This window comes from Panthera leo, chromosome B3, assembly GCF_018350215.1.
Source record: "Panthera leo isolate Ple1 chromosome B3, P.leo_Ple1_pat1.1, whole genome shotgun sequence".
Classification (NCBI taxonomy): domain Eukaryota; kingdom Metazoa; phylum Chordata; class Mammalia; order Carnivora; family Felidae; genus Panthera; species Panthera leo.
This window is the reverse complement of record NC_056684.1, coordinates 23818406-23842868: the sequence shown is the minus strand read 5'-3', so window position 1 is coordinate 23842868 and position 24463 is coordinate 23818406. Positions and strand designations below refer to the sequence as shown.

At 70.9% G+C, this 24463-nt stretch overlaps 1 protein-coding gene and 9 non-coding genes across 10 annotated transcripts in view; all 10 read right to left on the bottom strand.

Annotated features, from left to right (window-relative positions):
• Nucleotides 1–898: 898 nt before the first annotated feature.
• Nucleotides 899–24463, bottom strand: part of LOC122222513 — a 41306-nt gene continuing 17741 nt past the window's right edge. The window contains exons 15-32 of the mRNA XM_042943090.1: nucleotides 24231–24365; nucleotides 23862–23954; nucleotides 21395–21529; nucleotides 21026–21118; nucleotides 18559–18693; nucleotides 18190–18282; nucleotides 15723–15857; nucleotides 15354–15446; nucleotides 12887–13021; nucleotides 12518–12610; nucleotides 10051–10185; nucleotides 9682–9774; nucleotides 7215–7349; nucleotides 6846–6938; nucleotides 4379–4513; nucleotides 4010–4102; nucleotides 1543–1677; nucleotides 899–1266 (exon numbers count right to left, since the gene is read on the bottom strand). Coding sequence (XP_042799024.1) covers nucleotides 997–1266; nucleotides 1543–1677; nucleotides 4010–4102; nucleotides 4379–4513; nucleotides 6846–6938; nucleotides 7215–7349; nucleotides 9682–9774; nucleotides 10051–10185; nucleotides 12518–12610; nucleotides 12887–13021; nucleotides 15354–15446; nucleotides 15723–15857; nucleotides 18190–18282; nucleotides 18559–18693; nucleotides 21026–21118; nucleotides 21395–21529; nucleotides 23862–23954; nucleotides 24231–24365 — 2229 coding nt within the window. The 3' untranslated portion in view covers nucleotides 899–996. The remainder of the gene's footprint in view (nucleotides 1267–1542; nucleotides 1678–4009; nucleotides 4103–4378; nucleotides 4514–6845; nucleotides 6939–7214; nucleotides 7350–9681; nucleotides 9775–10050; nucleotides 10186–12517; nucleotides 12611–12886; nucleotides 13022–15353; nucleotides 15447–15722; nucleotides 15858–18189; nucleotides 18283–18558; nucleotides 18694–21025; nucleotides 21119–21394; nucleotides 21530–23861; nucleotides 23955–24230; nucleotides 24366–24463) is intronic.
• On the bottom strand, nucleotides 1198–1291 carry LOC122223384. Its single transcript, XR_006204262.1, has one exon. It is a non-coding gene; the product is annotated as a small nucleolar RNA SNORD116 (small nucleolar RNA).
• On the bottom strand, nucleotides 4034–4127 carry LOC122223382. Its single transcript, XR_006204260.1, has one exon. It is a non-coding gene; the product is annotated as a small nucleolar RNA SNORD116 (small nucleolar RNA).
• LOC122223381 lies at nucleotides 6870–6963 on the bottom strand. Its single transcript, XR_006204259.1, has one exon. It is a non-coding gene; the product is annotated as a small nucleolar RNA SNORD116 (small nucleolar RNA).
• On the bottom strand, nucleotides 9706–9799 carry LOC122223380. Its single transcript, XR_006204258.1, has one exon. It is a non-coding gene; the product is annotated as a small nucleolar RNA SNORD116 (small nucleolar RNA).
• LOC122223379 lies at nucleotides 12542–12635 on the bottom strand. The gene has a single exon (XR_006204257.1). It is a non-coding gene; the product is annotated as a small nucleolar RNA SNORD116 (small nucleolar RNA).
• On the bottom strand, nucleotides 15378–15471 carry LOC122223378. Its single transcript, XR_006204256.1, has one exon. It is a non-coding gene; the product is annotated as a small nucleolar RNA SNORD116 (small nucleolar RNA).
• LOC122223377 lies at nucleotides 18214–18307 on the bottom strand. Its single transcript, XR_006204255.1, has one exon. It is a non-coding gene; the product is annotated as a small nucleolar RNA SNORD116 (small nucleolar RNA).
• Nucleotides 21050–21143, bottom strand: LOC122223376. The gene has a single exon (XR_006204254.1). It is a non-coding gene; the product is annotated as a small nucleolar RNA SNORD116 (small nucleolar RNA).
• Nucleotides 23886–23979, bottom strand: LOC122223375. The gene has a single exon (XR_006204253.1). It is a non-coding gene; the product is annotated as a small nucleolar RNA SNORD116 (small nucleolar RNA).

Below are 24463 nucleotides of genomic sequence, written 5' to 3'. Positions count from 1 at the left end.
ATTGCACCTATCATCGCAAAACATAAGCCCCAATGTGCTGGTAGGTTTCTGCAGAAAAGTGCCAACTCCACCTAAAAGTATGGGAGACACCTGTACCCAAGTACAACAGAAACTCCAAGAGTAACACTGTCATGTCAGCAGCACCATGACAAAGGAGACATTGTCACAAAGGCAGGACTGACCAGAGATAGGTCTTCATCCAATGCCATGCTTACACTCATGAAGAACACCACCAATGAAAGCAGATCTTTAAGGGACAAAGGGATAGGAGAGCACACAACAGAAGGACTACAGTACAAAAATCATGCACACTGAAGCCTGGACTTTGAGCCACGGTTTGCCATCCACATCAAAAGCCAGATATCAGTCAGGAAACAAGGAAGGAATTGGGAACAAAATGTGACACTAGGGAAGAGAACGCAGACAGAATTACCAAGAATGTGGCACCCTGCTTTCCCTAACATTACTATCCGGGAAAAGGGCAGAACAAAAACTTGACAGGACACCGAGGAATTAAGAAGAGTAGTCAGAGACACATTGGGTGAGAAAACTGAAAGAGATTCACAAGAAGATGCCAACAACAAAAGGGTCTAAAGATGTGTTCCACAACCAACCCAAAAACTGTTCCACGTACTTGAGTGAGAGAAAGGGCTCGTGTCCAGGGATGGCCGCCGCCTCGGGCTGGGGCTCCCGCGCCCCCCACGGCCCGCCAGGCTTGCCTCGCCCGGCCCCTCAACACACACCGCCGCGCGCTTAGGCCCGCACAGCCCTCCGGGCCCTCGCAGGCCCCAGCCCTCGACTCCCAAGGGCCGGTGCCACAAGGCACGCCGGTGAAGTCCTAGGCCTTGGGGGGGACCAGCTGCCCCACTCCACCCCAGTCGCCAGCCACTGCCCGTGGGCCCTGCCAGCCAGGTCCCTGCCCCCGGCTCCCAGGGCCCGTGCCACAGACACGCCTTTGAAGTCCTAGGCCTTGGGCACCAGCTGCCCCACTCGACCTCAGATGCCGCTCATTGCCCTCAGGCTCCTTGCCTGCGAGCCGTGGAAAGCCCGCGAAGGTGGGGAAACGGCTCCCTGACCCGGAGACACCCCGCGAGCCTCTCCCAGGCGCAGGCCGTGGGTGCTGCTGCTTGCAGGGGTGTGACCAATGGGAAGCCTGCTGTCCCTGACGCTTACCTTCCCTGGGGCGGACAACGTGCTGGACCTCAGTTTCGATGAGAACGACGGGAGGGAGTTCTCACTCATTTTGTTCAGCTTTTCCAAGGAATGCTGTTGAGGGAGTCATCATCGATCCGAGCACATTCTGGGCGGCCTGGCCGGCTGACCCAGGCGGGCCGGGTGGCTCAGCGGGGCAAGCCGAGGGACTCAGGGTCCTCCCGGTGCCCCGGGCCGTGCAGAGCCACGCCACTGAGCCAGAGGAACGGACAGGCCCCTCTGGGAGCAAAACCCCACGTGCCCAGCGGGCCACCTGCACTAGCGGCCTCTCGGGCAGCCCCGGGAAAGCCTAAAGCCAGGGGCACGAGCTGACACCCAGGGAAGGCTTACCGTCTGGACGCTCCCGTCAGCAAGGTGCCCGTTCCGGGCCACGCTTCTTCCGGCCGTACCGCAAACCACAGGCACTCGGGGGCCAGGGAGGCCTTCGTGTCTCGGCCGACCGCGAGCCTGGCGTGGCCACTGCACCTGAGAAAGGGGGAGCAATCGCCCGCGGGCGTCACCAAGGTACCCAGGGGCTCCGCTCGCCACGCCGGGCAGAACGAATCCGCGACCACGCCTTGCGTCCGTCTGCCTGTCCTGTCCCTCGGCCCCCTGGGGCTGCCTGCGGACGGGCAACAAGCCACGGGCGCAGGGCACTGTGGGAGCGGGAGCGCGTGCCTCTTCGTGCGCACGGAGGGTCATGTGTGCTGGGAGGCTGGGCTAGGGGCTGTAGGGGGCTGCTGAGCCGGGCGGCCTGGGTCCCTGCAAGAGCACGCGTGCCTGGGGCGCAGGTCCTGGCCCCGGCGTCGCGTCAGGCGACTGGCACAGGCCCGGTGGCCTTGCACACCAGGGAGCCGCGCTGGACGCCTCTGGGCCGCTGACGCGGGCCAGGCCCTGCCCCTCCCAAACACTCTCTGGCCACGCGGTGCCCACCGACCTCCACACGCATCCGTTCCCGCCGCTGCCCACCCTTTCCACGTGCACCGTGGAAGCCAGCACTGGATGGAACCTCACGGGTCCCAGGAAAACCCAAAACCTGCCCCCAGGGAGTCTGGCCGCCCTGGCCCGCAGGCTACGGGGCAGAGGACGAGGCAGCGCCCTCCCAGGCGGCCACGGGACAAACGGTGCCCCCACCTCTCCCCTCCGCCAGAATGGCCGGGGCGGCCAGGCTGCCCGGGCCCGGCCCCCAACTGACGCCGGCGCCAAAGCCCACCGAGCCGCGTGCGCGTTCCCTACCAGGGAGTCGGCGAGGCCACGGCCACGGGGCGCCAGGGCCCCGGCCCGCAAGGGAACGAGCATTCCCTGGGCTGCCCGCTCCGTGGGAGTGTGTTCCCACCTGCATGGAAATTCCCTCCCGCCAGCTCTGCCAAATGGACCGGGCCGCCGACGGCCGGAAGCTGCAGGGAGGGCAGCCGCAGACAGGCTTTGACCTTTGCAAGGATGCGGCCCGCGGCAGGCGACGTGGCCCCTGCCCACGGCCCAGGAACTCGCGCGTGGCCCTCACAGGGAACACGAGGGCTGCAGCCCCGCAGGCCAGGGCCACAGCGAGAGGAGATCACGTCGCCCTCGCCACGGGAGACGGACCTCTGCCAAGCGGCCCGCGGGGCCGAGGCACCGCGCCTGGCCTCAGGGATCGCAGGCCCGCGCCTGCCTGCCAGGTCACCGCAGAGGAACCTGCGGCCCACCCGAGAGGACGGGAGGCACACCGTGCCCGACTGCAAGGGGCAGTCCCTCCCGGGGTGTCTACTTTGGCCCCACCAGCTCCGTGCCCGAGGAGACAACGCCTCCGTGGCAGGCCCGGGCGGGGGCTGGGGGGGCAGCCTCTTTGGCCGGGGCCCTGTTGAGGGCCCCTGTTGAAAGGCCACCACCCCTGGCGCCCTTCCTCCGGAGACCAGCGGCCAGGAGGGCCCTGAGGAGGGGGACCGCCGTGCCACACCGCTGCACCCTGAAGCCGGCCCTGGGAGCCACTGACTTTGCCATCCACGGGAGGAGGCCGCAGGACTCCGCGTAACCCACGACGGACGCGGGGACGCCACGAGACACCAGGGCTGAGCAGGCCCGGGCACTCCCCCAGGGCGCGGTCCCCTCTGGACCGTGCCGTTCCCGTTCAGGCCTTCGGCCGGCACGGCATGCCGACTTCACCCTGGGCCCGAAGCGCCGGCGCCACTTGCCGCCTTGCGTGGCCGCCGGGCAGGGCCGATGGTTCCAACCTGGCCGGTGCCGCAGCCCGGCCTCTTGCCCTGGCCCAGAAGCCCGAGCCAGGGGCCGCTCCACGTACGTCAGTGAGAGAAAGGGCTCGTGTCCAGGGATGGCCGCCGCCTCGGGCTGGGGCTCCCGCGCCCCCCACGGCCCGCCAGGCTTGCCTCGCCCGGCCCCTCAACACACACCGCCGCGCGCTTAGGCCCGCACAGCCCTCCGGGCCCTCGCAGGCCCCAGCCCTCGACTCCCAAGGGCCGGTGCCACAAGGCACGCCGGTGAAGTCCTAGGCCTTGGGGGGGGACCAGCTGCCCCACTCCACCCCAGTCGCCAGCCACTGCCCGCGGGCCCTGCCAGCCAGGTCCCTGCCCCCGGCTCCCAGGGCCCGTGCCACAGACACGCCTTTGAAGTCCTAGGCCTTGGGCACCAGCTGCCCCACTCGACCTCAGATGCCGCTCATTGCCCTCAGGCTCCTTGCCTGCGAGCCGTGGAAAGCCCGCGAAGGTGGGGAAACGGCTCCCTGACCCGGAGACACCCCGCGAGCCTCTCCCAGGCGCAGGCCGTGGGTGCTGCTGCTTGCAGGGGTGTGACCAATGGGAAGCCTGCTGTCCCTGACGCTTACCTTCCCTGGGGCGGACAACGTGCTGGACCTCAGTTTCGATGAGAACGACGGGAGGGAGTTCTCACTCATTTTGTTCAGCTTTTCCAAGGAATGCTGTTGAGGGAGTCATCATCGATCCGAGCACATTCTGGGCGGCCTGGCCGGCTGACCCAGGCGGGCCGGGTGGCTCAGCGGGGCAAGCCGAGGGACTCAGGGTCCTCCCGGTGCCCCGGGCCGTGCAGAGCCACGCCACTGAGCCAGAGGAACGGACAGGCCCCTCTGGGAGCAAAACCCCACGTGCCCAGCGGGCCACCTGCACTAGCGGCCTCTCGGGCAGCCCCGGGAAAGCCTAAAGCCAGGGGCACGAGCTGACACCCAGGGAAGGCTTACCGTCTGGACGCTCCCGTCAGCAAGGTGCCCGTTCCGGGCCACGCTTCTTCCGGCCGTACCGCAAACCACAGGCACTCGGGGGCCAGGGAGGCCTTCGTGTCTCGGCCGACCGCGAGCCTGGCGTGGCCACTGCACCTGAGAAAGGGGGAGCAATCGCCCGCGGGCGTCACCAAGGTACCCAGGGGCTCCGCTCGCCACGCCGGGCAGAACGAATCCGCGACCACGCCTTGCGTCCGTCTGCCTGTCCTGTCCCTCGGCCCCCTGGGGCTGCCTGCGGACGGGCAACAAGCCACGGGCGCAGGGCACTGTGGGAGCGGGAGCGCGTGCCTCTTCGTGCGCACGGAGGGTCATGTGTGCTGGGAGGCTGGGCTAGGGGCTGTAGGGGGCTGCTGAGCCGGGCGGCCTGGGTCCCTGCAAGAGCACGCGTGCCTGGGGCGCAGGTCCTGGCCCCGGCGTCGCGTCAGGCGACTGGCACAGGCCCGGTGGCCTTGCACACCAGGGAGCCGCGCTGGACGCCTCTGGGCCGCTGACGCGGGCCAGGCCCTGCCCCTCCCAAACACTCTCTGGCCACGCGGTGCCCACCGACCTCCACACGCATCCGTTCCCGCCGCTGCCCACCCTTTCCACGTGCACCGTGGAAGCCAGCACTGGATGGAACCTCACGGGTCCCAGGAAAACCCAAAACCTGCCCCCAGGGAGTCTGGCCGCCCTGGCCCGCAGGCTACGGGGCAGAGGACGAGGCAGCGCCCTCCCAGGCGGCCACGGGACAAACGGTGCCCCCACCTCTCCCCTCCGCCAGAATGGCCGGGGCGGCCAGGCTGCCCGGGCCCGGCCCCCAACTGACGCCGGCGCCAAAGCCCACCGAGCCGCGTGCGCGTTCCCTACCAGGGAGTCGGCGAGGCCACGGCCACGGGGCGCCAGGGCCCCGGCCCGCAAGGGAACGAGCATTCCCTGGGCTGCCCGCTCCGTGGGAGTGTGTTCCCACCTGCATGGAAATTCCCTCCCGCCAGCTCTGCCAAATGGACCGGGCCGCCGACGGCCGGAAGCTGCAGGGAGGGCAGCCGCAGACAGGCTTTGACCTTTGCAAGGATGCGGCCCGCGGCAGGCGACGTGGCCCCTGCCCACGGCCCAGGAACTCGCGCGTGGCCCTCACAGGGAACACGAGGGCTGCAGCCCCGCAGGCCAGGGCCACAGCGAGAGGAGATCACGTCGCCCTCGCCACGGGAGACGGACCTCTGCCAAGCGGCCCGCGGGGCCGAGGCACCGCGCCTGGCCTCAGGGATCGCAGGCCCGCGCCTGCCTGCCAGGTCACCGCAGAGGAACCTGCGGCCCACCCGAGAGGACGGGAGGCACACCGTGCCCGACTGCAAGGGGCAGTCCCTCCCGGGGTGTCTACTTTGGCCCCACCAGCTCCGTGCCCGAGGAGACAACGCCTCCGTGGCAGGCCCGGGCGGGGGCTGGGGGGGCAGCCTCTTTGGCCGGGGCCCTGTTGAGGGCCCCTGTTGAAAGGCCACCACCCCTGGCGCCCTTCCTCCGGAGACCAGCGGCCAGGAGGGCCCTGAGGAGGGGGACCGCCGTGCCACACCGCTGCACCCTGAAGCCGGCCCTGGGAGCCACTGACTTTGCCATCCACGGGAGGAGGCCGCAGGACTCCGCGTAACCCACGACGGACGCGGGGACGCCACGAGACACCAGGGCTGAGCAGGCCCGGGCACTCCCCCAGGGCGCGGTCCCCTCTGGACCGTGCCGTTCCCGTTCAGGCCTTCGGCCGGCACGGCATGCCGACTTCACCCTGGGCCCGAAGCGCCGGCGCCACTTGCCGCCTTGCGTGGCCGCCGGGCAGGGCCGATGGTTCCAACCTGGCCGGTGCCGCAGCCCGGCCTCTTGCCCTGGCCCAGAAGCCCGAGCCAGGGGCCGCTCCACGTACGTCAGTGAGAGAAAGGGCTCGTGTCCAGGGATGGCCGCCGCCTCGGGCTGGGGCTCCCGCGCCCCCCACGGCCCGCCAGGCTTGCCTCGCCCGGCCCCTCAACACACACCGCCGCGCGCTTAGGCCCGCACAGCCCTCCGGGCCCTCGCAGGCCCCAGCCCTCGACTCCCAAGGGCCGGTGCCACAAGGCACGCCGGTGAAGTCCTAGGCCTTGGGGGGGGACCAGCTGCCCCACTCCACCCCAGTCGCCAGCCACTGCCCGCGGGCCCTGCCAGCCAGGTCCCTGCCCCCGGCTCCCAGGGCCCGTGCCACAGACACGCCTTTGAAGTCCTAGGCCTTGGGCACCAGCTGCCCCACTCGACCTCAGATGCCGCTCATTGCCCTCAGGCTCCTTGCCTGCGAGCCGTGGAAAGCCCGCGAAGGTGGGGAAACGGCTCCCTGACCCGGAGACACCCCGCGAGCCTCTCCCAGGCGCAGGCCGTGGGTGCTGCTGCTTGCAGGGGTGTGACCAATGGGAAGCCTGCTGTCCCTGACGCTTACCTTCCCTGGGGCGGACAACGTGCTGGACCTCAGTTTCGATGAGAACGACGGGAGGGAGTTCTCACTCATTTTGTTCAGCTTTTCCAAGGAATGCTGTTGAGGGAGTCATCATCGATCCGAGCACATTCTGGGCGGCCTGGCCGGCTGACCCAGGCGGGCCGGGTGGCTCAGCGGGGCAAGCCGAGGGACTCAGGGTCCTCCCGGTGCCCCGGGCCGTGCAGAGCCACGCCACTGAGCCAGAGGAACGGACAGGCCCCTCTGGGAGCAAAACCCCACGTGCCCAGCGGGCCACCTGCACTAGCGGCCTCTCGGGCAGCCCCGGGAAAGCCTAAAGCCAGGGGCACGAGCTGACACCCAGGGAAGGCTTACCGTCTGGACGCTCCCGTCAGCAAGGTGCCCGTTCCGGGCCACGCTTCTTCCGGCCGTACCGCAAACCACAGGCACTCGGGGGCCAGGGAGGCCTTCGTGTCTCGGCCGACCGCGAGCCTGGCGTGGCCACTGCACCTGAGAAAGGGGGAGCAATCGCCCGCGGGCGTCACCAAGGTACCCAGGGGCTCCGCTCGCCACGCCGGGCAGAACGAATCCGCGACCACGCCTTGCGTCCGTCTGCCTGTCCTGTCCCTCGGCCCCCTGGGGCTGCCTGCGGACGGGCAACAAGCCACGGGCGCAGGGCACTGTGGGAGCGGGAGCGCGTGCCTCTTCGTGCGCACGGAGGGTCATGTGTGCTGGGAGGCTGGGCTAGGGGCTGTAGGGGGCTGCTGAGCCGGGCGGCCTGGGTCCCTGCAAGAGCACGCGTGCCTGGGGCGCAGGTCCTGGCCCCGGCGTCGCGTCAGGCGACTGGCACAGGCCCGGTGGCCTTGCACACCAGGGAGCCGCGCTGGACGCCTCTGGGCCGCTGACGCGGGCCAGGCCCTGCCCCTCCCAAACACTCTCTGGCCACGCGGTGCCCACCGACCTCCACACGCATCCGTTCCCGCCGCTGCCCACCCTTTCCACGTGCACCGTGGAAGCCAGCACTGGATGGAACCTCACGGGTCCCAGGAAAACCCAAAACCTGCCCCCAGGGAGTCTGGCCGCCCTGGCCCGCAGGCTACGGGGCAGAGGACGAGGCAGCGCCCTCCCAGGCGGCCACGGGACAAACGGTGCCCCCACCTCTCCCCTCCGCCAGAATGGCCGGGGCGGCCAGGCTGCCCGGGCCCGGCCCCCAACTGACGCCGGCGCCAAAGCCCACCGAGCCGCGTGCGCGTTCCCTACCAGGGAGTCGGCGAGGCCACGGCCACGGGGCGCCAGGGCCCCGGCCCGCAAGGGAACGAGCATTCCCTGGGCTGCCCGCTCCGTGGGAGTGTGTTCCCACCTGCATGGAAATTCCCTCCCGCCAGCTCTGCCAAATGGACCGGGCCGCCGACGGCCGGAAGCTGCAGGGAGGGCAGCCGCAGACAGGCTTTGACCTTTGCAAGGATGCGGCCCGCGGCAGGCGACGTGGCCCCTGCCCACGGCCCAGGAACTCGCGCGTGGCCCTCACAGGGAACACGAGGGCTGCAGCCCCGCAGGCCAGGGCCACAGCGAGAGGAGATCACGTCGCCCTCGCCACGGGAGACGGACCTCTGCCAAGCGGCCCGCGGGGCCGAGGCACCGCGCCTGGCCTCAGGGATCGCAGGCCCGCGCCTGCCTGCCAGGTCACCGCAGAGGAACCTGCGGCCCACCCGAGAGGACGGGAGGCACACCGTGCCCGACTGCAAGGGGCAGTCCCTCCCGGGGTGTCTACTTTGGCCCCACCAGCTCCGTGCCCGAGGAGACAACGCCTCCGTGGCAGGCCCGGGCGGGGGCTGGGGGGGCAGCCTCTTTGGCCGGGGCCCTGTTGAGGGCCCCTGTTGAAAGGCCACCACCCCTGGCGCCCTTCCTCCGGAGACCAGCGGCCAGGAGGGCCCTGAGGAGGGGGACCGCCGTGCCACACCGCTGCACCCTGAAGCCGGCCCTGGGAGCCACTGACTTTGCCATCCACGGGAGGAGGCCGCAGGACTCCGCGTAACCCACGACGGACGCGGGGACGCCACGAGACACCAGGGCTGAGCAGGCCCGGGCACTCCCCCAGGGCGCGGTCCCCTCTGGACCGTGCCGTTCCCGTTCAGGCCTTCGGCCGGCACGGCATGCCGACTTCACCCTGGGCCCGAAGCGCCGGCGCCACTTGCCGCCTTGCGTGGCCGCCGGGCAGGGCCGATGGTTCCAACCTGGCCGGTGCCGCAGCCCGGCCTCTTGCCCTGGCCCAGAAGCCCGAGCCAGGGGCCGCTCCACGTACGTCAGTGAGAGAAAGGGCTCGTGTCCAGGGATGGCCGCCGCCTCGGGCTGGGGCTCCCGCGCCCCCCACGGCCCGCCAGGCTTGCCTCGCCCGGCCCCTCAACACACACCGCCGCGCGCTTAGGCCCGCACAGCCCTCCGGGCCCTCGCAGGCCCCAGCCCTCGACTCCCAAGGGCCGGTGCCACAAGGCACGCCGGTGAAGTCCTAGGCCTTGGGGGGGGACCAGCTGCCCCACTCCACCCCAGTCGCCAGCCACTGCCCGCGGGCCCTGCCAGCCAGGTCCCTGCCCCCGGCTCCCAGGGCCCGTGCCACAGACACGCCTTTGAAGTCCTAGGCCTTGGGCACCAGCTGCCCCACTCGACCTCAGATGCCGCTCATTGCCCTCAGGCTCCTTGCCTGCGAGCCGTGGAAAGCCCGCGAAGGTGGGGAAACGGCTCCCTGACCCGGAGACACCCCGCGAGCCTCTCCCAGGCGCAGGCCGTGGGTGCTGCTGCTTGCAGGGGTGTGACCAATGGGAAGCCTGCTGTCCCTGACGCTTACCTTCCCTGGGGCGGACAACGTGCTGGACCTCAGTTTCGATGAGAACGACGGGAGGGAGTTCTCACTCATTTTGTTCAGCTTTTCCAAGGAATGCTGTTGAGGGAGTCATCATCGATCCGAGCACATTCTGGGCGGCCTGGCCGGCTGACCCAGGCGGGCCGGGTGGCTCAGCGGGGCAAGCCGAGGGACTCAGGGTCCTCCCGGTGCCCCGGGCCGTGCAGAGCCACGCCACTGAGCCAGAGGAACGGACAGGCCCCTCTGGGAGCAAAACCCCACGTGCCCAGCGGGCCACCTGCACTAGCGGCCTCTCGGGCAGCCCCGGGAAAGCCTAAAGCCAGGGGCACGAGCTGACACCCAGGGAAGGCTTACCGTCTGGACGCTCCCGTCAGCAAGGTGCCCGTTCCGGGCCACGCTTCTTCCGGCCGTACCGCAAACCACAGGCACTCGGGGGCCAGGGAGGCCTTCGTGTCTCGGCCGACCGCGAGCCTGGCGTGGCCACTGCACCTGAGAAAGGGGGAGCAATCGCCCGCGGGCGTCACCAAGGTACCCAGGGGCTCCGCTCGCCACGCCGGGCAGAACGAATCCGCGACCACGCCTTGCGTCCGTCTGCCTGTCCTGTCCCTCGGCCCCCTGGGGCTGCCTGCGGACGGGCAACAAGCCACGGGCGCAGGGCACTGTGGGAGCGGGAGCGCGTGCCTCTTCGTGCGCACGGAGGGTCATGTGTGCTGGGAGGCTGGGCTAGGGGCTGTAGGGGGCTGCTGAGCCGGGCGGCCTGGGTCCCTGCAAGAGCACGCGTGCCTGGGGCGCAGGTCCTGGCCCCGGCGTCGCGTCAGGCGACTGGCACAGGCCCGGTGGCCTTGCACACCAGGGAGCCGCGCTGGACGCCTCTGGGCCGCTGACGCGGGCCAGGCCCTGCCCCTCCCAAACACTCTCTGGCCACGCGGTGCCCACCGACCTCCACACGCATCCGTTCCCGCCGCTGCCCACCCTTTCCACGTGCACCGTGGAAGCCAGCACTGGATGGAACCTCACGGGTCCCAGGAAAACCCAAAACCTGCCCCCAGGGAGTCTGGCCGCCCTGGCCCGCAGGCTACGGGGCAGAGGACGAGGCAGCGCCCTCCCAGGCGGCCACGGGACAAACGGTGCCCCCACCTCTCCCCTCCGCCAGAATGGCCGGGGCGGCCAGGCTGCCCGGGCCCGGCCCCCAACTGACGCCGGCGCCAAAGCCCACCGAGCCGCGTGCGCGTTCCCTACCAGGGAGTCGGCGAGGCCACGGCCACGGGGCGCCAGGGCCCCGGCCCGCAAGGGAACGAGCATTCCCTGGGCTGCCCGCTCCGTGGGAGTGTGTTCCCACCTGCATGGAAATTCCCTCCCGCCAGCTCTGCCAAATGGACCGGGCCGCCGACGGCCGGAAGCTGCAGGGAGGGCAGCCGCAGACAGGCTTTGACCTTTGCAAGGATGCGGCCCGCGGCAGGCGACGTGGCCCCTGCCCACGGCCCAGGAACTCGCGCGTGGCCCTCACAGGGAACACGAGGGCTGCAGCCCCGCAGGCCAGGGCCACAGCGAGAGGAGACCACGTCGCCCTCGCCACGGGAGACGGACCTCTGCCAAGCGGCCCGCGGGGCCGAGGCACCGCGCCTGGCCTCAGGGATCGCAGGCCCGCGCCTGCCTGCCAGGTCACCGCAGAGGAACCTGCGGCCCACCCGAGAGGACGGGAGGCACACCGTGCCCGACTGCAAGGGGCAGTCCCTCCCGGGGTGTCTACTTTGGCCCCACCAGCTCCGTGCCCGAGGAGACAACGCCTCCGTGGCAGGCCCGGGCGGGGGCTGGGGGGGCAGCCTCTTTGGCCGGGGCCCTGTTGAGGGCCCCTGTTGAAAGGCCACCACCCCTGGCGCCCTTCCTCCGGAGACCAGCGGCCAGGAGGGCCCTGAGGAGGGGGACCGCCGTGCCACACCGCTGCACCCTGAAGCCGGCCCTGGGAGCCACTGACTTTGCCATCCACGGGAGGAGGCCGCAGGACTCCGCGTAACCCACGACGGACGCGGGGACGCCACGAGACACCAGGGCTGAGCAGGCCCGGGCACTCCCCCAGGGCGCGGTCCCCTCTGGACCGTGCCGTTCCCGTTCAGGCCTTCGGCCGGCACGGCATGCCGACTTCACCCTGGGCCCGAAGCGCCGGCGCCACTTGCCGCCTTGCGTGGCCGCCGGGCAGGGCCGATGGTTCCAACCTGGCCGGTGCCGCAGCCCGGCCTCTTGCCCTGGCCCAGAAGCCCGAGCCAGGGGCCGCTCCACGTACGTCAGTGAGAGAAAGGGCTCGTGTCCAGGGATGGCCGCCGCCTCGGGCTGGGGCTCCCGCGCCCCCCACGGCCCGCCAGGCTTGCCTCGCCCGGCCCCTCAACACACACCGCCGCGCGCTTAGGCCCGCACAGCCCTCCGGGCCCTCGCAGGCCCCAGCCCTCGACTCCCAAGGGCCGGTGCCACAAGGCACGCCGGTGAAGTCCTAGGCCTTGGGGGGGGACCAGCTGCCCCACTCCACCCCAGTCGCCAGCCACTGCCCGCGGGCCCTGCCAGCCAGGTCCCTGCCCCCGGCTCCCAGGGCCCGTGCCACAGACACGCCTTTGAAGTCCTAGGCCTTGGGCACCAGCTGCCCCACTCGACCTCAGATGCCGCTCATTGCCCTCAGGCTCCTTGCCTGCGAGCCGTGGAAAGCCCGCGAAGGTGGGGAAACGGCTCCCTGACCCGGAGACACCCCGCGAGCCTCTCCCAGGCGCAGGCCGTGGGTGCTGCTGCTTGCAGGGGTGTGACCAATGGGAAGCCTGCTGTCCCTGACGCTTACCTTCCCTGGGGCGGACAACGTGCTGGACCTCAGTTTCGATGAGAACGACGGGAGGGAGTTCTCACTCATTTTGTTCAGCTTTTCCAAGGAATGCTGTTGAGGGAGTCATCATCGATCCGAGCACATTCTGGGCGGCCTGGCCGGCTGACCCAGGCGGGCCGGGTGGCTCAGCGGGGCAAGCCGAGGGACTCAGGGTCCTCCCGGTGCCCCGGGCCGTGCAGAGCCACGCCACTGAGCCAGAGGAACGGACAGGCCCCTCTGGGAGCAAAACCCCACGTGCCCAGCGGGCCACCTGCACTAGCGGCCTCTCGGGCAGCCCCGGGAAAGCCTAAAGCCAGGGGCACGAGCTGACACCCAGGGAAGGCTTACCGTCTGGACGCTCCCGTCAGCAAGGTGCCCGTTCCGGGCCACGCTTCTTCCGGCCGTACCGCAAACCACAGGCACTCGGGGGCCAGGGAGGCCTTCGTGTCTCGGCCGACCGCGAGCCTGGCGTGGCCACTGCACCTGAGAAAGGGGGAGCAATCGCCCGCGGGCGTCACCAAGGTACCCAGGGGCTCCGCTCGCCACGCCGGGCAGAACGAATCCGCGACCACGCCTTGCGTCCGTCTGCCTGTCCTGTCCCTCGGCCCCCTGGGGCTGCCTGCGGACGGGCAACAAGCCACGGGCGCAGGGCACTGTGGGAGCGGGAGCGCGTGCCTCTTCGTGCGCACGGAGGGTCATGTGTGCTGGGAGGCTGGGCTAGGGGCTGTAGGGGGCTGCTGAGCCGGGCGGCCTGGGTCCCTGCAAGAGCACGCGTGCCTGGGGCGCAGGTCCTGGCCCCGGCGTCGCGTCAGGCGACTGGCACAGGCCCGGTGGCCTTGCACACCAGGGAGCCGCGCTGGACGCCTCTGGGCCGCTGACGCGGGCCAGGCCCTGCCCCTCCCAAACACTCTCTGGCCACGCGGTGCCCACCGACCTCCACACGCATCCGTTCCCGCCGCTGCCCACCCTTTCCACGTGCACCGTGGAAGCCAGCACTGGATGGAACCTCACGGGTCCCAGGAAAACCCAAAACCTGCCCCCAGGGAGTCTGGCCGCCCTGGCCCGCAGGCTACGGGGCAGAGGACGAGGCAGCGCCCTCCCAGGCGGCCACGGGACAAACGGTGCCCCCACCTCTCCCCTCCGCCAGAATGGCCGGGGCGGCCAGGCTGCCCGGGCCCGGCCCCCAACTGACGCCGGCGCCAAAGCCCACCGAGCCGCGTGCGCGTTCCCTACCAGGGAGTCGGCGAGGCCACGGCCACGGGGCGCCAGGGCCCCGGCCCGCAAGGGAACGAGCATTCCCTGGGCTGCCCGCTCCGTGGGAGTGTGTTCCCACCTGCATGGAAATTCCCTCCCGCCAGCTCTGCCAAATGGACCGGGCCGCCGACGGCCGGAAGCTGCAGGGAGGGCAGCCGCAGACAGGCTTTGACCTTTGCAAGGATGCGGCCCGCGGCAGGCGACGTGGCCCCTGCCCACGGCCCAGGAACTCGCGCGTGGCCCTCACAGGGAACACGAGGGCTGCAGCCCCGCAGGCCAGGGCCACAGCGAGAGGAGACCACGTCGCCCTCGCCACGGGAGACGGACCTCTGCCAAGCGGCCCGCGGGGCCGAGGCACCGCGCCTGGCCTCAGGGATCGCAGGCCCGCGCCTGCCTGCCAGGTCACCGCAGAGGAACCTGCGGCCCACCCGAGAGGACGGGAGGCACACCGTGCCCGACTGCAAGGGGCAGTCCCTCCCGGGGTGTCTACTTTGGCCCCACCAGCTCCGTGCCCGAGGAGACAACGCCTCCGTGGCAGGCCCGGGCGGGGGCTGGGGGGGCAGCCTCTTTGGCCGGGGCCCTGTTGAGGGCCCCTGTTGAAAGGCCACCACCCCTGGCGCCCTTCCTCCGGAGACCAGCGGCCAGGAGGGCCCTGAGGAGGGGGACCGCCGTGCCACACCGCTGCACCCTGAAGCCGGCCCTGGGAGCCACTGACTTTGCCATCCACGGGAGGAGGCCGCAGGACTCCGCGTAACCCACGACGGACGCGGGGACGCCACGAGACACCAGGGCTGAGCAGGCCCGGGCACTCCCCCAGGGCGCGGTCCCCTCTGGACCGTGCCGTTCCCGTTCAGGCCTTCGGCCGGCACGGCATGCCGACTTCACCCTGGGCCCGAAGCGCCGGCGCCACTTGCCGCCTTGCGTGGCCGCCGGGCAGGGCCGATGGTTCCAACCTGGCCGGTGCCGCAGCCCGGCCTCTTGCCCTGGCCCAGAAGCCCGAGCCAGGGGCCGCTCCACGTACGTCAGTGAGAGAAAGGGCTCGTGTCCAGGGATGGCCGCCGCCTCGGGCTGGGGCTCCCGCGCCCCCCACGGCCCGCCAGGCTTGCCTCGCCCGGCCCCTCAACACACACCGCCGCGCGCTTAGGCCCGCACAGCCCTCCGGGCCCTCGCAGGCCCCAGCCCTCGACTCCCAAGGGCCGGTGCCACAAGGCACGCCGGTGAAGTCCTAGGCCTTGGGGGGGGACCAGCTGCCCCACTCCACCCCAGTCGCCAGCCACTGCCCGCGGGCCCTGCCAGCCAGGTCCCTGCCCCCGGCTCCCAGGGCCCGTGCCACAGACACGCCTTTGAAGTCCTAGGCCTTGGGCACCAGCTGCCCCACTCGACCTCAGATGCCGCTCATTGCCCTCAGGCTCCTTGCCTGCGAGCCGTGGAAAGCCCGCGAAGGTGGGGAAACGGCTCCCTGACCCGGAGACACCCCGCGAGCCTCTCCCAGGCGCAGGCCGTGGGTGCTGCTGCTTGCAGGGGTGTGACCAATGGGAAGCCTGCTGTCCCTGACGCTTACCTTCCCTGGGGCGGACAACGTGCTGGACCTCAGTTTCGATGAGAACGACGGGAGGGAGTTCTCACTCATTTTGTTCAGCTTTTCCAAGGAATGCTGTTGAGGGAGTCATCATCGATCCGAGCACATTCTGGGCGGCCTGGCCGGCTGACCCAGGCGGGCCGGGTGGCTCAGCGGGGCAAGCCGAGGGACTCAGGGTCCTCCCGGTGCCCCGGGCCGTGCAGAGCCACGCCACTGAGCCAGAGGAACGGACAGGCCCCTCTGGGAGCAAAACCCCACGTGCCCAGCGGGCCACCTGCACTAGCGGCCTCTCGGGCAGCCCCGGGAAAGCCTAAAGCCAGGGGCACGAGCTGACACCCAGGGAAGGCTTACCGTCTGGACGCTCCCGTCAGCAAGGTGCCCGTTCCGGGCCACGCTTCTTCCGGCCGTACCGCAAACCACAGGCACTCGGGGGCCAGGGAGGCCTTCGTGTCTCGGCCGACCGCGAGCCTGGCGTGGCCACTGCACCTGAGAAAGGGGGAGCAATCGCCCGCGGGCGTCACCAAGGTACCCAGGGGCTCCGCTCGCCACGCCGGGCAGAACGAATCCGCGACCACGCCTTGCGTCCGTCTGCCTGTCCTGTCCCTCGGCCCCCTGGGGCTGCCTGCGGACGGGCAACAAGCCACGGGCGCAGGGCACTGTGGGAGCGGGAGCGCGTGCCTCTTCGTGCGCACGGAGGGTCATGTGTGCTGGGAGGCTGGGCTAGGGGCTGTAGGGGGCTGCTGAGCCGGGCGGCCTGGGTCCCTGCAAGAGCACGCGTGCCTGGGGCGCAGGTCCTGGCCCCGGCGTCGCGTCAGGCGACTGGCACAGGCCCGGTGGCCTTGCACACCAGGGAGCCGCGCTGGACGCCTCTGGGCCGCTGACGCGGGCCAGGCCCTGCCCCTCCCAAACACTCTCTGGCCACGCGGTGCCCACCGACCTCCACACGCATCCGTTCCCGCCGCTGCCCACCCTTTCCACGTGCACCGTGGAAGCCAGCACTGGATGGAACCTCACGGGTCCCAGGAAAACCCAAAACCTGCCCCCAGGGAGTCTGGCCGCCCTGGCCCGCAGGCTACGGGGCAGAGGACGAGGCAGCGCCCTCCCAGGCGGCCACGGGACAAACGGTGCCCCCACCTCTCCCCTCCGCCAGAATGGCCGGGGCGGCCAGGCTGCCCGGGCCCGGCCCCCAACTGACGCCGGCGCCAAAGCCCACCGAGCCGCGTGCGCGTTCCCTACCAGGGAGTCGGCGAGGCCACGGCCACGGGGCGCCAGGGCCCCGGCCCGCAAGGGAACGAGCATTCCCTGGGCTGCCCGCTCCGTGGGAGTGTGTTCCCACCTGCATGGAAATTCCCTCCCGCCAGCTCTGCCAAATGGACCGGGCCGCCGACGGCCGGAAGCTGCAGGGAGGGCAGCCGCAGACAGGCTTTGACCTTTGCAAGGATGCGGCCCGCGGCAGGCGACGTGGCCCCTGCCCACGGCCCAGGAACTCGCGCGTGGCCCTCACAGGGAACACGAGGGCTGCAGCCCCGCAGGCCAGGGCCACAGCGAGAGGAGACCACGTCGCCCTCGCCACGGGAGACGGACCTCTGCCAAGCGGCCCGCGGGGCCGAGGCACCGCGCCTGGCCTCAGGGATCGCAGGCCCGCGCCTGCCTGCCAGGTCACCGCAGAGGAACCTGCGGCCCACCCGAGAGGACGGGAGGCACACCGTGCCCGACTGCAAGGGGCAGTCCCTCCCGGGGTGTCTACTTTGGCCCCACCAGCTCCGTGCCCGAGGAGACAACGCCTCCGTGGCAGGCCCGGGCGGGGGCTGGGGGGGCAGCCTCTTTGGCCGGGGCCCTGTTGAGGGCCCCTGTTGAAAGGCCACCACCCCTGGCGCCCTTCCTCCGGAGACCAGCGGCCAGGAGGGCCCTGAGGAGGGGGACCGCCGTGCCACACCGCTGCACCCTGAAGCCGGCCCTGGGAGCCACTGACTTTGCCATCCACGGGAGGAGGCCGCAGGACTCCGCGTAACCCACGACGGACGCGGGGACGCCACGAGACACCAGGGCTGAGCAGGCCCGGGCACTCCCCCAGGGCGCGGTCCCCTCTGGACCGTGCCGTTCCCGTTCAGGCCTTCGGCCGGCACGGCATGCCGACTTCACCCTGGGCCCGAAGCGCCGGCGCCACTTGCCGCCTTGCGTGGCCGCCGGGCAGGGCCGATGGTTCCAACCTGGCCGGTGCCGCAGCCCGGCCTCTTGCCCTGGCCCAGAAGCCCGAGCCAGGGGCCGCTCCACGTACGTCAGTGAGAGAAAGGGCTCGTGTCCAGGGATGGCCGCCGCCTCGGGCTGGGGCTCCCGCGCCCCCCACGGCCCGCCAGGCTTGCCTCGCCCGGCCCCTCAACACACACCGCCGCGCGCTTAGGCCCGCACAGCCCTCCGGGCCCTCGCAGGCCCCAGCCCTCGACTCCCAAGGGCCGGTGCCACAAGGCACGCCGGTGAAGTCCTAGGCCTTGGGGGGGGACCAGCTGCCCCACTCCACCCCAGTCGCCAGCCACTGCCCGCGGGCCCTGCCAGCCAGGTCCCTGCCCCCGGCTCCCAGGGCCCGTGCCACAGACACGCCTTTGAAGTCCTAGGCCTTGGGCACCAGCTGCCCCACTCGACCTCAGATGCCGCTCATTGCCCTCAGGCTCCTTGCCTGCGAGCCGTGGAAAGCCCGCGAAGGTGGGGAAACGGCTCCCTGACCCGGAGACACCCCGCGAGCCTCTCCCAGGCGCAGGCCGTGGGTGCTGCTGCTTGCAGGGGTGTGACCAATGGGAAGCCTGCTGTCCCTGACGCTTACCTTCCCTGGGGCGGACAACGTGCTGGACCTCAGTTTCGATGAGAACGACGGGAGGGAGTTCTCACTCATTTTGTTCAGCTTTTCCAAGGAATGCTGTTGAGGGAGTCATCATCGATCCGAGCACATTCTGGGCGGCCTGGCCGGCTGACCCAGGCGGGCCGGGTGGCTCAGCGGGGCAAGCCGAGGGACTCAGGGTCCTCCCGGTGCCCCGGGCCGTGCAGAGCCACGCCACTGAGCCAGAGGAACGGACAGGCCCCTCTGGGAGCAAAACCCCACGTGCCCAGCGGGCCACCTGCACTAGCGGCCTCTCGGGCAGCCCCGGGAAAGCCTAAAGCCAGGGGCACGAGCTGACACCCAGGGAAGGCTTACCGTCTGGACGCTCCCGTCAGCAAGGTGCCCGTTCCGGGCCACGCTTCTTCCGGCCGTACCGCAAACCACAGGCACTCGGGGGCCAGGGAGGCCTTCGTGTCTCGGCCGACCGCGAGCCTGGCGTGGCCACTGCACCTGAGAAAGGGGGAGCAATCGCCCGCGGGCGTCACCAAGGTACCCAGGGGCTCCGCTCGCCACGCCGGGCAGAACGAATCCGCGACCACGCCTTGCGTCCGTCTGCCTGTCCTGTCCCTCGGCCCCCTGGGGCTGCCTGCGGACGGGCAACAAGCCACGGGCGCAGGGCACTGTGGGAGCGGGAGCGCGTGCCTCTTCGTGCGCACGGAGGGTCATGTGTGCTGGGAGGCTGGGCTAGGGGCTGTAGGGGGCTGCTGAGCCGGGCGGCCTGGGTCCCTGCAAGAGCACGCGTGCCTGGGGCGCAGGTCCTGGCCCCGGCGTCGCGTCAGGCGACTGGCACAGGCCCGGTGGCCTTGCACACCAGGGAGCCGCGCTGGACGCCTCTGGGCCGCTGACGCGGGCCAGGCCCTGCCCCTCCCAAACACTCTCTGGCCACGCGGTGCCCACCGACCTCCACACGCATCCGTTCCCGCCGCTGCCCACCCTTTCCACGTGCACCGTGGAAGCCAGCACTGGATGGAACCTCACGGGTCCCAGGAAAACCCAAAACCTGCCCCCAGGGAGTCTGGCCGCCCTGGCCCGCAGGCTACGGGGCAGAGGACGAGGCAGCGCCCTCCCAGGCGGCCACGGGACAAACGGTGCCCCCACCTCTCCCCTCCGCCAGAATGGCCGGGGCGGCCAGGCTGCCCGGGCCCGGCCCCCAACTGACGCCGGCGCCAAAGCCCACCGAGCCGCGTGCGCGTTCCCTACCAGGGAGTCGGCGAGGCCACGGCCACGGGGCGCCAGGGCCCCGGCCCGCAAGGGAACGAGCATTCCCTGGGCTGCCCGCTCCGTGGGAGTGTGTTCCCACCTGCATGGAAATTCCCTCCCGCCAGCTCTGCCAAATGGACCGGGCCGCCGACGGCCGGAAGCTGCAGGGAGGGCAGCCGCAGACAGGCTTTGACCTTTGCAAGGATGCGGCCCGCGGCAGGCGACGTGGCCCCTGCCCACGGCCCAGGAACTCGCGCGTGGCCCTCACAGGGAACACGAGGGCTGCAGCCCCGCAGGCCAGGGCCACAGCGAGAGGAGACCACGTCGCCCTCGCCACGGGAGACGGACCTCTGCCAAGCGGCCCGCGGGGCCGAGGCACCGCGCCTGGCCTCAGGGATCGCAGGCCCGCGCCTGCCTGCCAGGTCACCGCAGAGGAACCTGCGGCCCACCCGAGAGGACGGGAGGCACACCGTGCCCGACTGCAAGGGGCAGTCCCTCCCGGGGTGTCTACTTTGGCCCCACCAGCTCCGTGCCCGAGGAGACAACGCCTCCGTGGCAGGCCCGGGCGGGGGCTGGGGGGGCAGCCTCTTTGGCCGGGGCCCTGTTGAGGGCCCCTGTTGAAAGGCCACCACCCCTGGCGCCCTTCCTCCGGAGACCAGCGGCCAGGAGGGCCCTGAGGAGGGGGACCGCCGTGCCACACCGCTGCACCCTGAAGCCGGCCCTGGGAGCCACTGACTTTGCCATCCACGGGAGGAGGCCGCAGGACTCCGCGTAACCCACGACGGACGCGGGGACGCCACGAGACACCAGGGCTGAGCAGGCCCGGGCACTCCCCCAGGGCGCGGTCCCCTCTGGACCGTGCCGTTCCCGTTCAGGCCTTCGGCCGGCACGGCATGCCGACTTCACCCTGGGCCCGAAGCGCCGGCGCCACTTGCCGCCTTGCGTGGCCGCCGGGCAGGGCCGATGGTTCCAACCTGGCCGGTGCCGCAGCCCGGCCTCTTGCCCTGGCCCAGAAGCCCGAGCCAGGGGCCGCTCCACGTACGTCAGTGAGAGAAAGGGCTCGTGTCCAGGGATGGCCGCCGCCTCGGGCTGGGGCTCCCGCGCCCCCCACGGCCCGCCAGGCTTGCCTCGCCCGGCCCCTCAACACACACCGCCGCGCGCTTAGGCCCGCACAGCCCTCCGGGCCCTCGCAGGCCCCAGCCCTCGACTCCCAAGGGCCGGTGCCACAAGGCACGCCGGTGAAGTCCTAGGCCTTGGGGGGGGACCAGCTGCCCCACTCCACCCCAGTCGCCAGCCACTGCCCGCGGGCCCTGCCAGCCAGGTCCCTGCCCCCGGCTCCCAGGGCCCGTGCCACAGACACGCCTTTGAAGTCCTAGGCCTTGGGCACCAGCTGCCCCACTCGACCTCAGATGCCGCTCATTGCCCTCAGGCTCCTTGCCTGCGAGCCGTGGAAAGCCCGCGAAGGTGGGGAAACGGCTCCCTGACCCGGAGACACCCCGCGAGCCTCTCCCAGGCGCAGGCCGTGGGTGCTGCTGCTTGCAGGGGTGTGACCAATGGGAAGCCTGCTGTCCCTGACGCTTACCTTCCCTGGGGCGGACAACGTGCTGGACCTCAGTTTCGATGAGAACGACGGGAGGGAGTTCTCACTCATTTTGTTCAGCTTTTCCAAGGAATGCTGTTGAGGGAGTCATCATCGATCCGAGCACATTCTGGGCGGCCTGGCCGGCTGACCCAGGCGGGCCGGGTGGCTCAGCGGGGCAAGCCGAGGGACTCAGGGTCCTCCCGGTGCCCCGGGCCGTGCAGAGCCACGCCACTGAGCCAGAGGAACGGACAGGCCCCTCTGGGAGCAAAACCCCACGTGCCCAGCGGGCCACCTGCACTAGCGGCCTCTCGGGCAGCCCCGGGAAAGCCTAAAGCCAGGGGCACGAGCTGACACCCAGGGAAGGCTTACCGTCTGGACGCTCCCGTCAGCAAGGTGCCCGTTCCGGGCCACGCTTCTTCCGGCCGTACCGCAAACCACAGGCACTCGGGGGCCAGGGAGGCCTTCGTGTCTCGGCCGACCGCGAGCCTGGCGTGGCCACTGCACCTGAGAAAGGGGGAGCAATCGCCCGCGGGCGTCACCAAGGTACCCAGGGGCTCCGCTCGCCACGCCGGGCAGAACGAATCCGCGACCACGCCTTGCGTCCGTCTGCCTGTCCTGTCCCTCGGCCCCCTGGGGCTGCCTGCGGACGGGCAACAAGCCACGGGCGCAGGGCACTGTGGGAGCGGGAGCGCGTGCCTCTTCGTGCGCACGGAGGGTCATGTGTGCTGGGAGGCTGGGCTAGGGGCTGTAGGGGGCTGCTGAGCCGGGCGGCCTGGGTCCCTGCAAGAGCACGCGTGCCTGGGGCGCAGGTCCTGGCCCCGGCGTCGCGTCAGGCGACTGGCACAGGCCCGGTGGCCTTGCACACCAGGGAGCCGCGCTGGACGCCTCTGGGCCGCTGACGCGGGCCAGGCCCTGCCCCTCCCAAACACTCTCTGGCCACGCGGTGCCCACCGACCTCCACACGCATCCGTTCCCGCCGCTGCCCACCCTTTCCACGTGCACCGTGGAAGCCAGCACTGGATGGAACCTCACGGGTCCCAGGAAAACCCAAAACCTGCCCCCAGGGAGTCTGGCCGCCCTGGCCCGCAGGCTACGGGGCAGAGGACGAGGCAGCGCCCTCCCAGGCGGCCACGGGACAAACGGTGCCCCCACCTCTCCCCTCCGCCAGAATGGCCGGGGCGGCCAGGCTGCCCGGGCCCGGCCCCCAACTGACGCCGGCGCCAAAGCCCACCGAGCCGCGTGCGCGTTCCCTACCAGGGAGTCGGCGAGGCCACGGCCACGGGGCGCCAGGGCCCCGGCCCGCAAGGGAACGAGCATTCCCTGGGCTGCCCGCTCCGTGGGAGTGTGTTCCCACCTGCATGGAAATTCCCTCCCGCCAGCTCTGCCAAATGGACCGGGCCGCCGACGGCCGGAAGCTGCAGGGAGGGCAGCCGCAGACAGGCTTTGACCTTTGCAAGGATGCGGCCCGCGGCAGGCGACGTGGCCCCTGCCCACGGCCCAGGAACTCGCGCGTGGCCCTCACAGGGAACACGAGGGCTGCAGCCCCGCAGGCCAGGGCCACAGCGAGAGGAGACCACGTCGCCCTCGCCACGGGAGACGGACCTCTGCCAAGCGGCCCGCGGGGCCGAGGCACCGCGCCTGGCCTCAGGGATCGCAGGCCCGCGCCTGCCTGCCAGGTCACCGCAGAGGAACCTGCGGCCCACCCGAGAGGACGGGAGGCACACCGTGCCCGACTGCAAGGGGCAGTCCCTCCCGGGGTGTCTACTTTGGCCCCACCAGCTCCGTGCCCGAGGAGACAACGCCTCCGTGGCAGGCCCGGGCGGGGGCTGGGGGGGCAGCCTCTTTGGCCGGGGCCCTGTTGAGGGCCCCTGTTGAAAGGCCACCACCCCTGGCGCCCTTCCTCCGGAGACCAGCGGCCAGGAGGGCCCTGAGGAGGGGGACCGCCGTGCCACACCGCTGCACCCTGAAGCCGGCCCTGGGAGCCACTGACTTTGCCATCCACGGGAGGAGGCCGCAGGACTCCGCGTAACCCACGACGGACGCGGGGACGCCACGAGACACCAGGGCTGAGCAGGCCCGGGCACTCCCCCAGGGCGCGGTCCCCTCTGGACCGTGCCGTTCCCGTTCAGGCCTTCGGCCGGCACGGCATGCCGACTTCACCCTGGGCCCGAAGCGCCGGCGCCACTTGCCGCCTTGCGTGGCCGCCGGGCAGGGCCGATGGTTCCAACCTGGCCGGTGCCGCAGCCCGGCCTCTTGCCCTGGCCCAGAAGCCCGAGCCAGGGGCCGCTCCACGTACGTCAGTGAGAGAAAGGGCTCGTGTCCAGGGATGGCCGCCGCCTCGGGCTGGGGCTCCCGCGCCCCCCACGGCCCGCCAGGCTTGCCTCGCCCGGCCCCTCAACACACACCGCCGCGCGCTTAGGCCCGCACAGCCCTCCGGGCCCTCGCAGGCCCCAGCCCTCGACTCCCAAGGGCCGGTGCCACAAGGCACGCCGGTGAAGTCCTAGGCCTTGGGGGGGGACCAGCTGCCCCACTCCACCCCAGTCGCCAGCCACTGCCCGCGGGCCCTGCCAGCCAGGTCCCTGCCCCCGGCTCCCAGGGCCCGTGCCACAGACACGCCTTTGAAGTCCTAGGCCTTGGGCACCAGCTGCCCCACTCGACCTCAGATGCCGCTCATTGCCCTCAGGCTCCTTGCCTGCGAGCCGTGGAAAGCCCGCGAAGGTGGGGAAACGGCTCCCTGACCCGGAGACACCCCGCGAGCCTCTCCCAGGCGCAGGCCGTGGGTGCTGCTGCTTGCAGGGGTGTGACCAATGGGAAGCCTGCTGTCCCTGACGCTTACCTTCCCTGGGGCGGACAACGTGCTGGACCTCAGTTTCGATGAGAACGACGGGAGGGAGTTCTCACTCATTTTGTTCAGCTTTTCCAAGGAATGCTGTTGAGGGAGTCATCATCGATCCGAGCACATTCTGGGCGGCCTGGCCGGCTGACCCAGGCGGGCCGGGTGGCTCAGCGGGGCAAGCCGAGGGACTCAGGGTCCTCCCGGTGCCCCGGGCCGTGCAGAGCCACGCCACTGAGCCAGAGGAACGGACAGGCCCCTCTGGGAGCAAAACCCCACGTGCCCAGCGGGCCACCTGCACTAGCGGCCTCTCGGGCAGCCCCGGGAAAGCCTAAAGCCAGGGGCACGAGCTGACACCCAGGGAAGGCTTACCGTCTGGACGCTCCCGTCAGCAAGGTGCCCGTTCCGGGCCACGCTTCTTCCGGCCGTACCGCAAACCACAGGCACTCGGGGGCCAGGGAGGCCTTCGTGTCTCGGCCGACCGCGAGCCTGGCGTGGCCACTGCACCTGAGAAAGGGGGAGCAATCGCCCGCGGGCGTCACCAAGGTACCCAGGGGCTCCGCTCGCCACGCCGGGCAGAACGAATCCGCGACCACGCCTTGCGT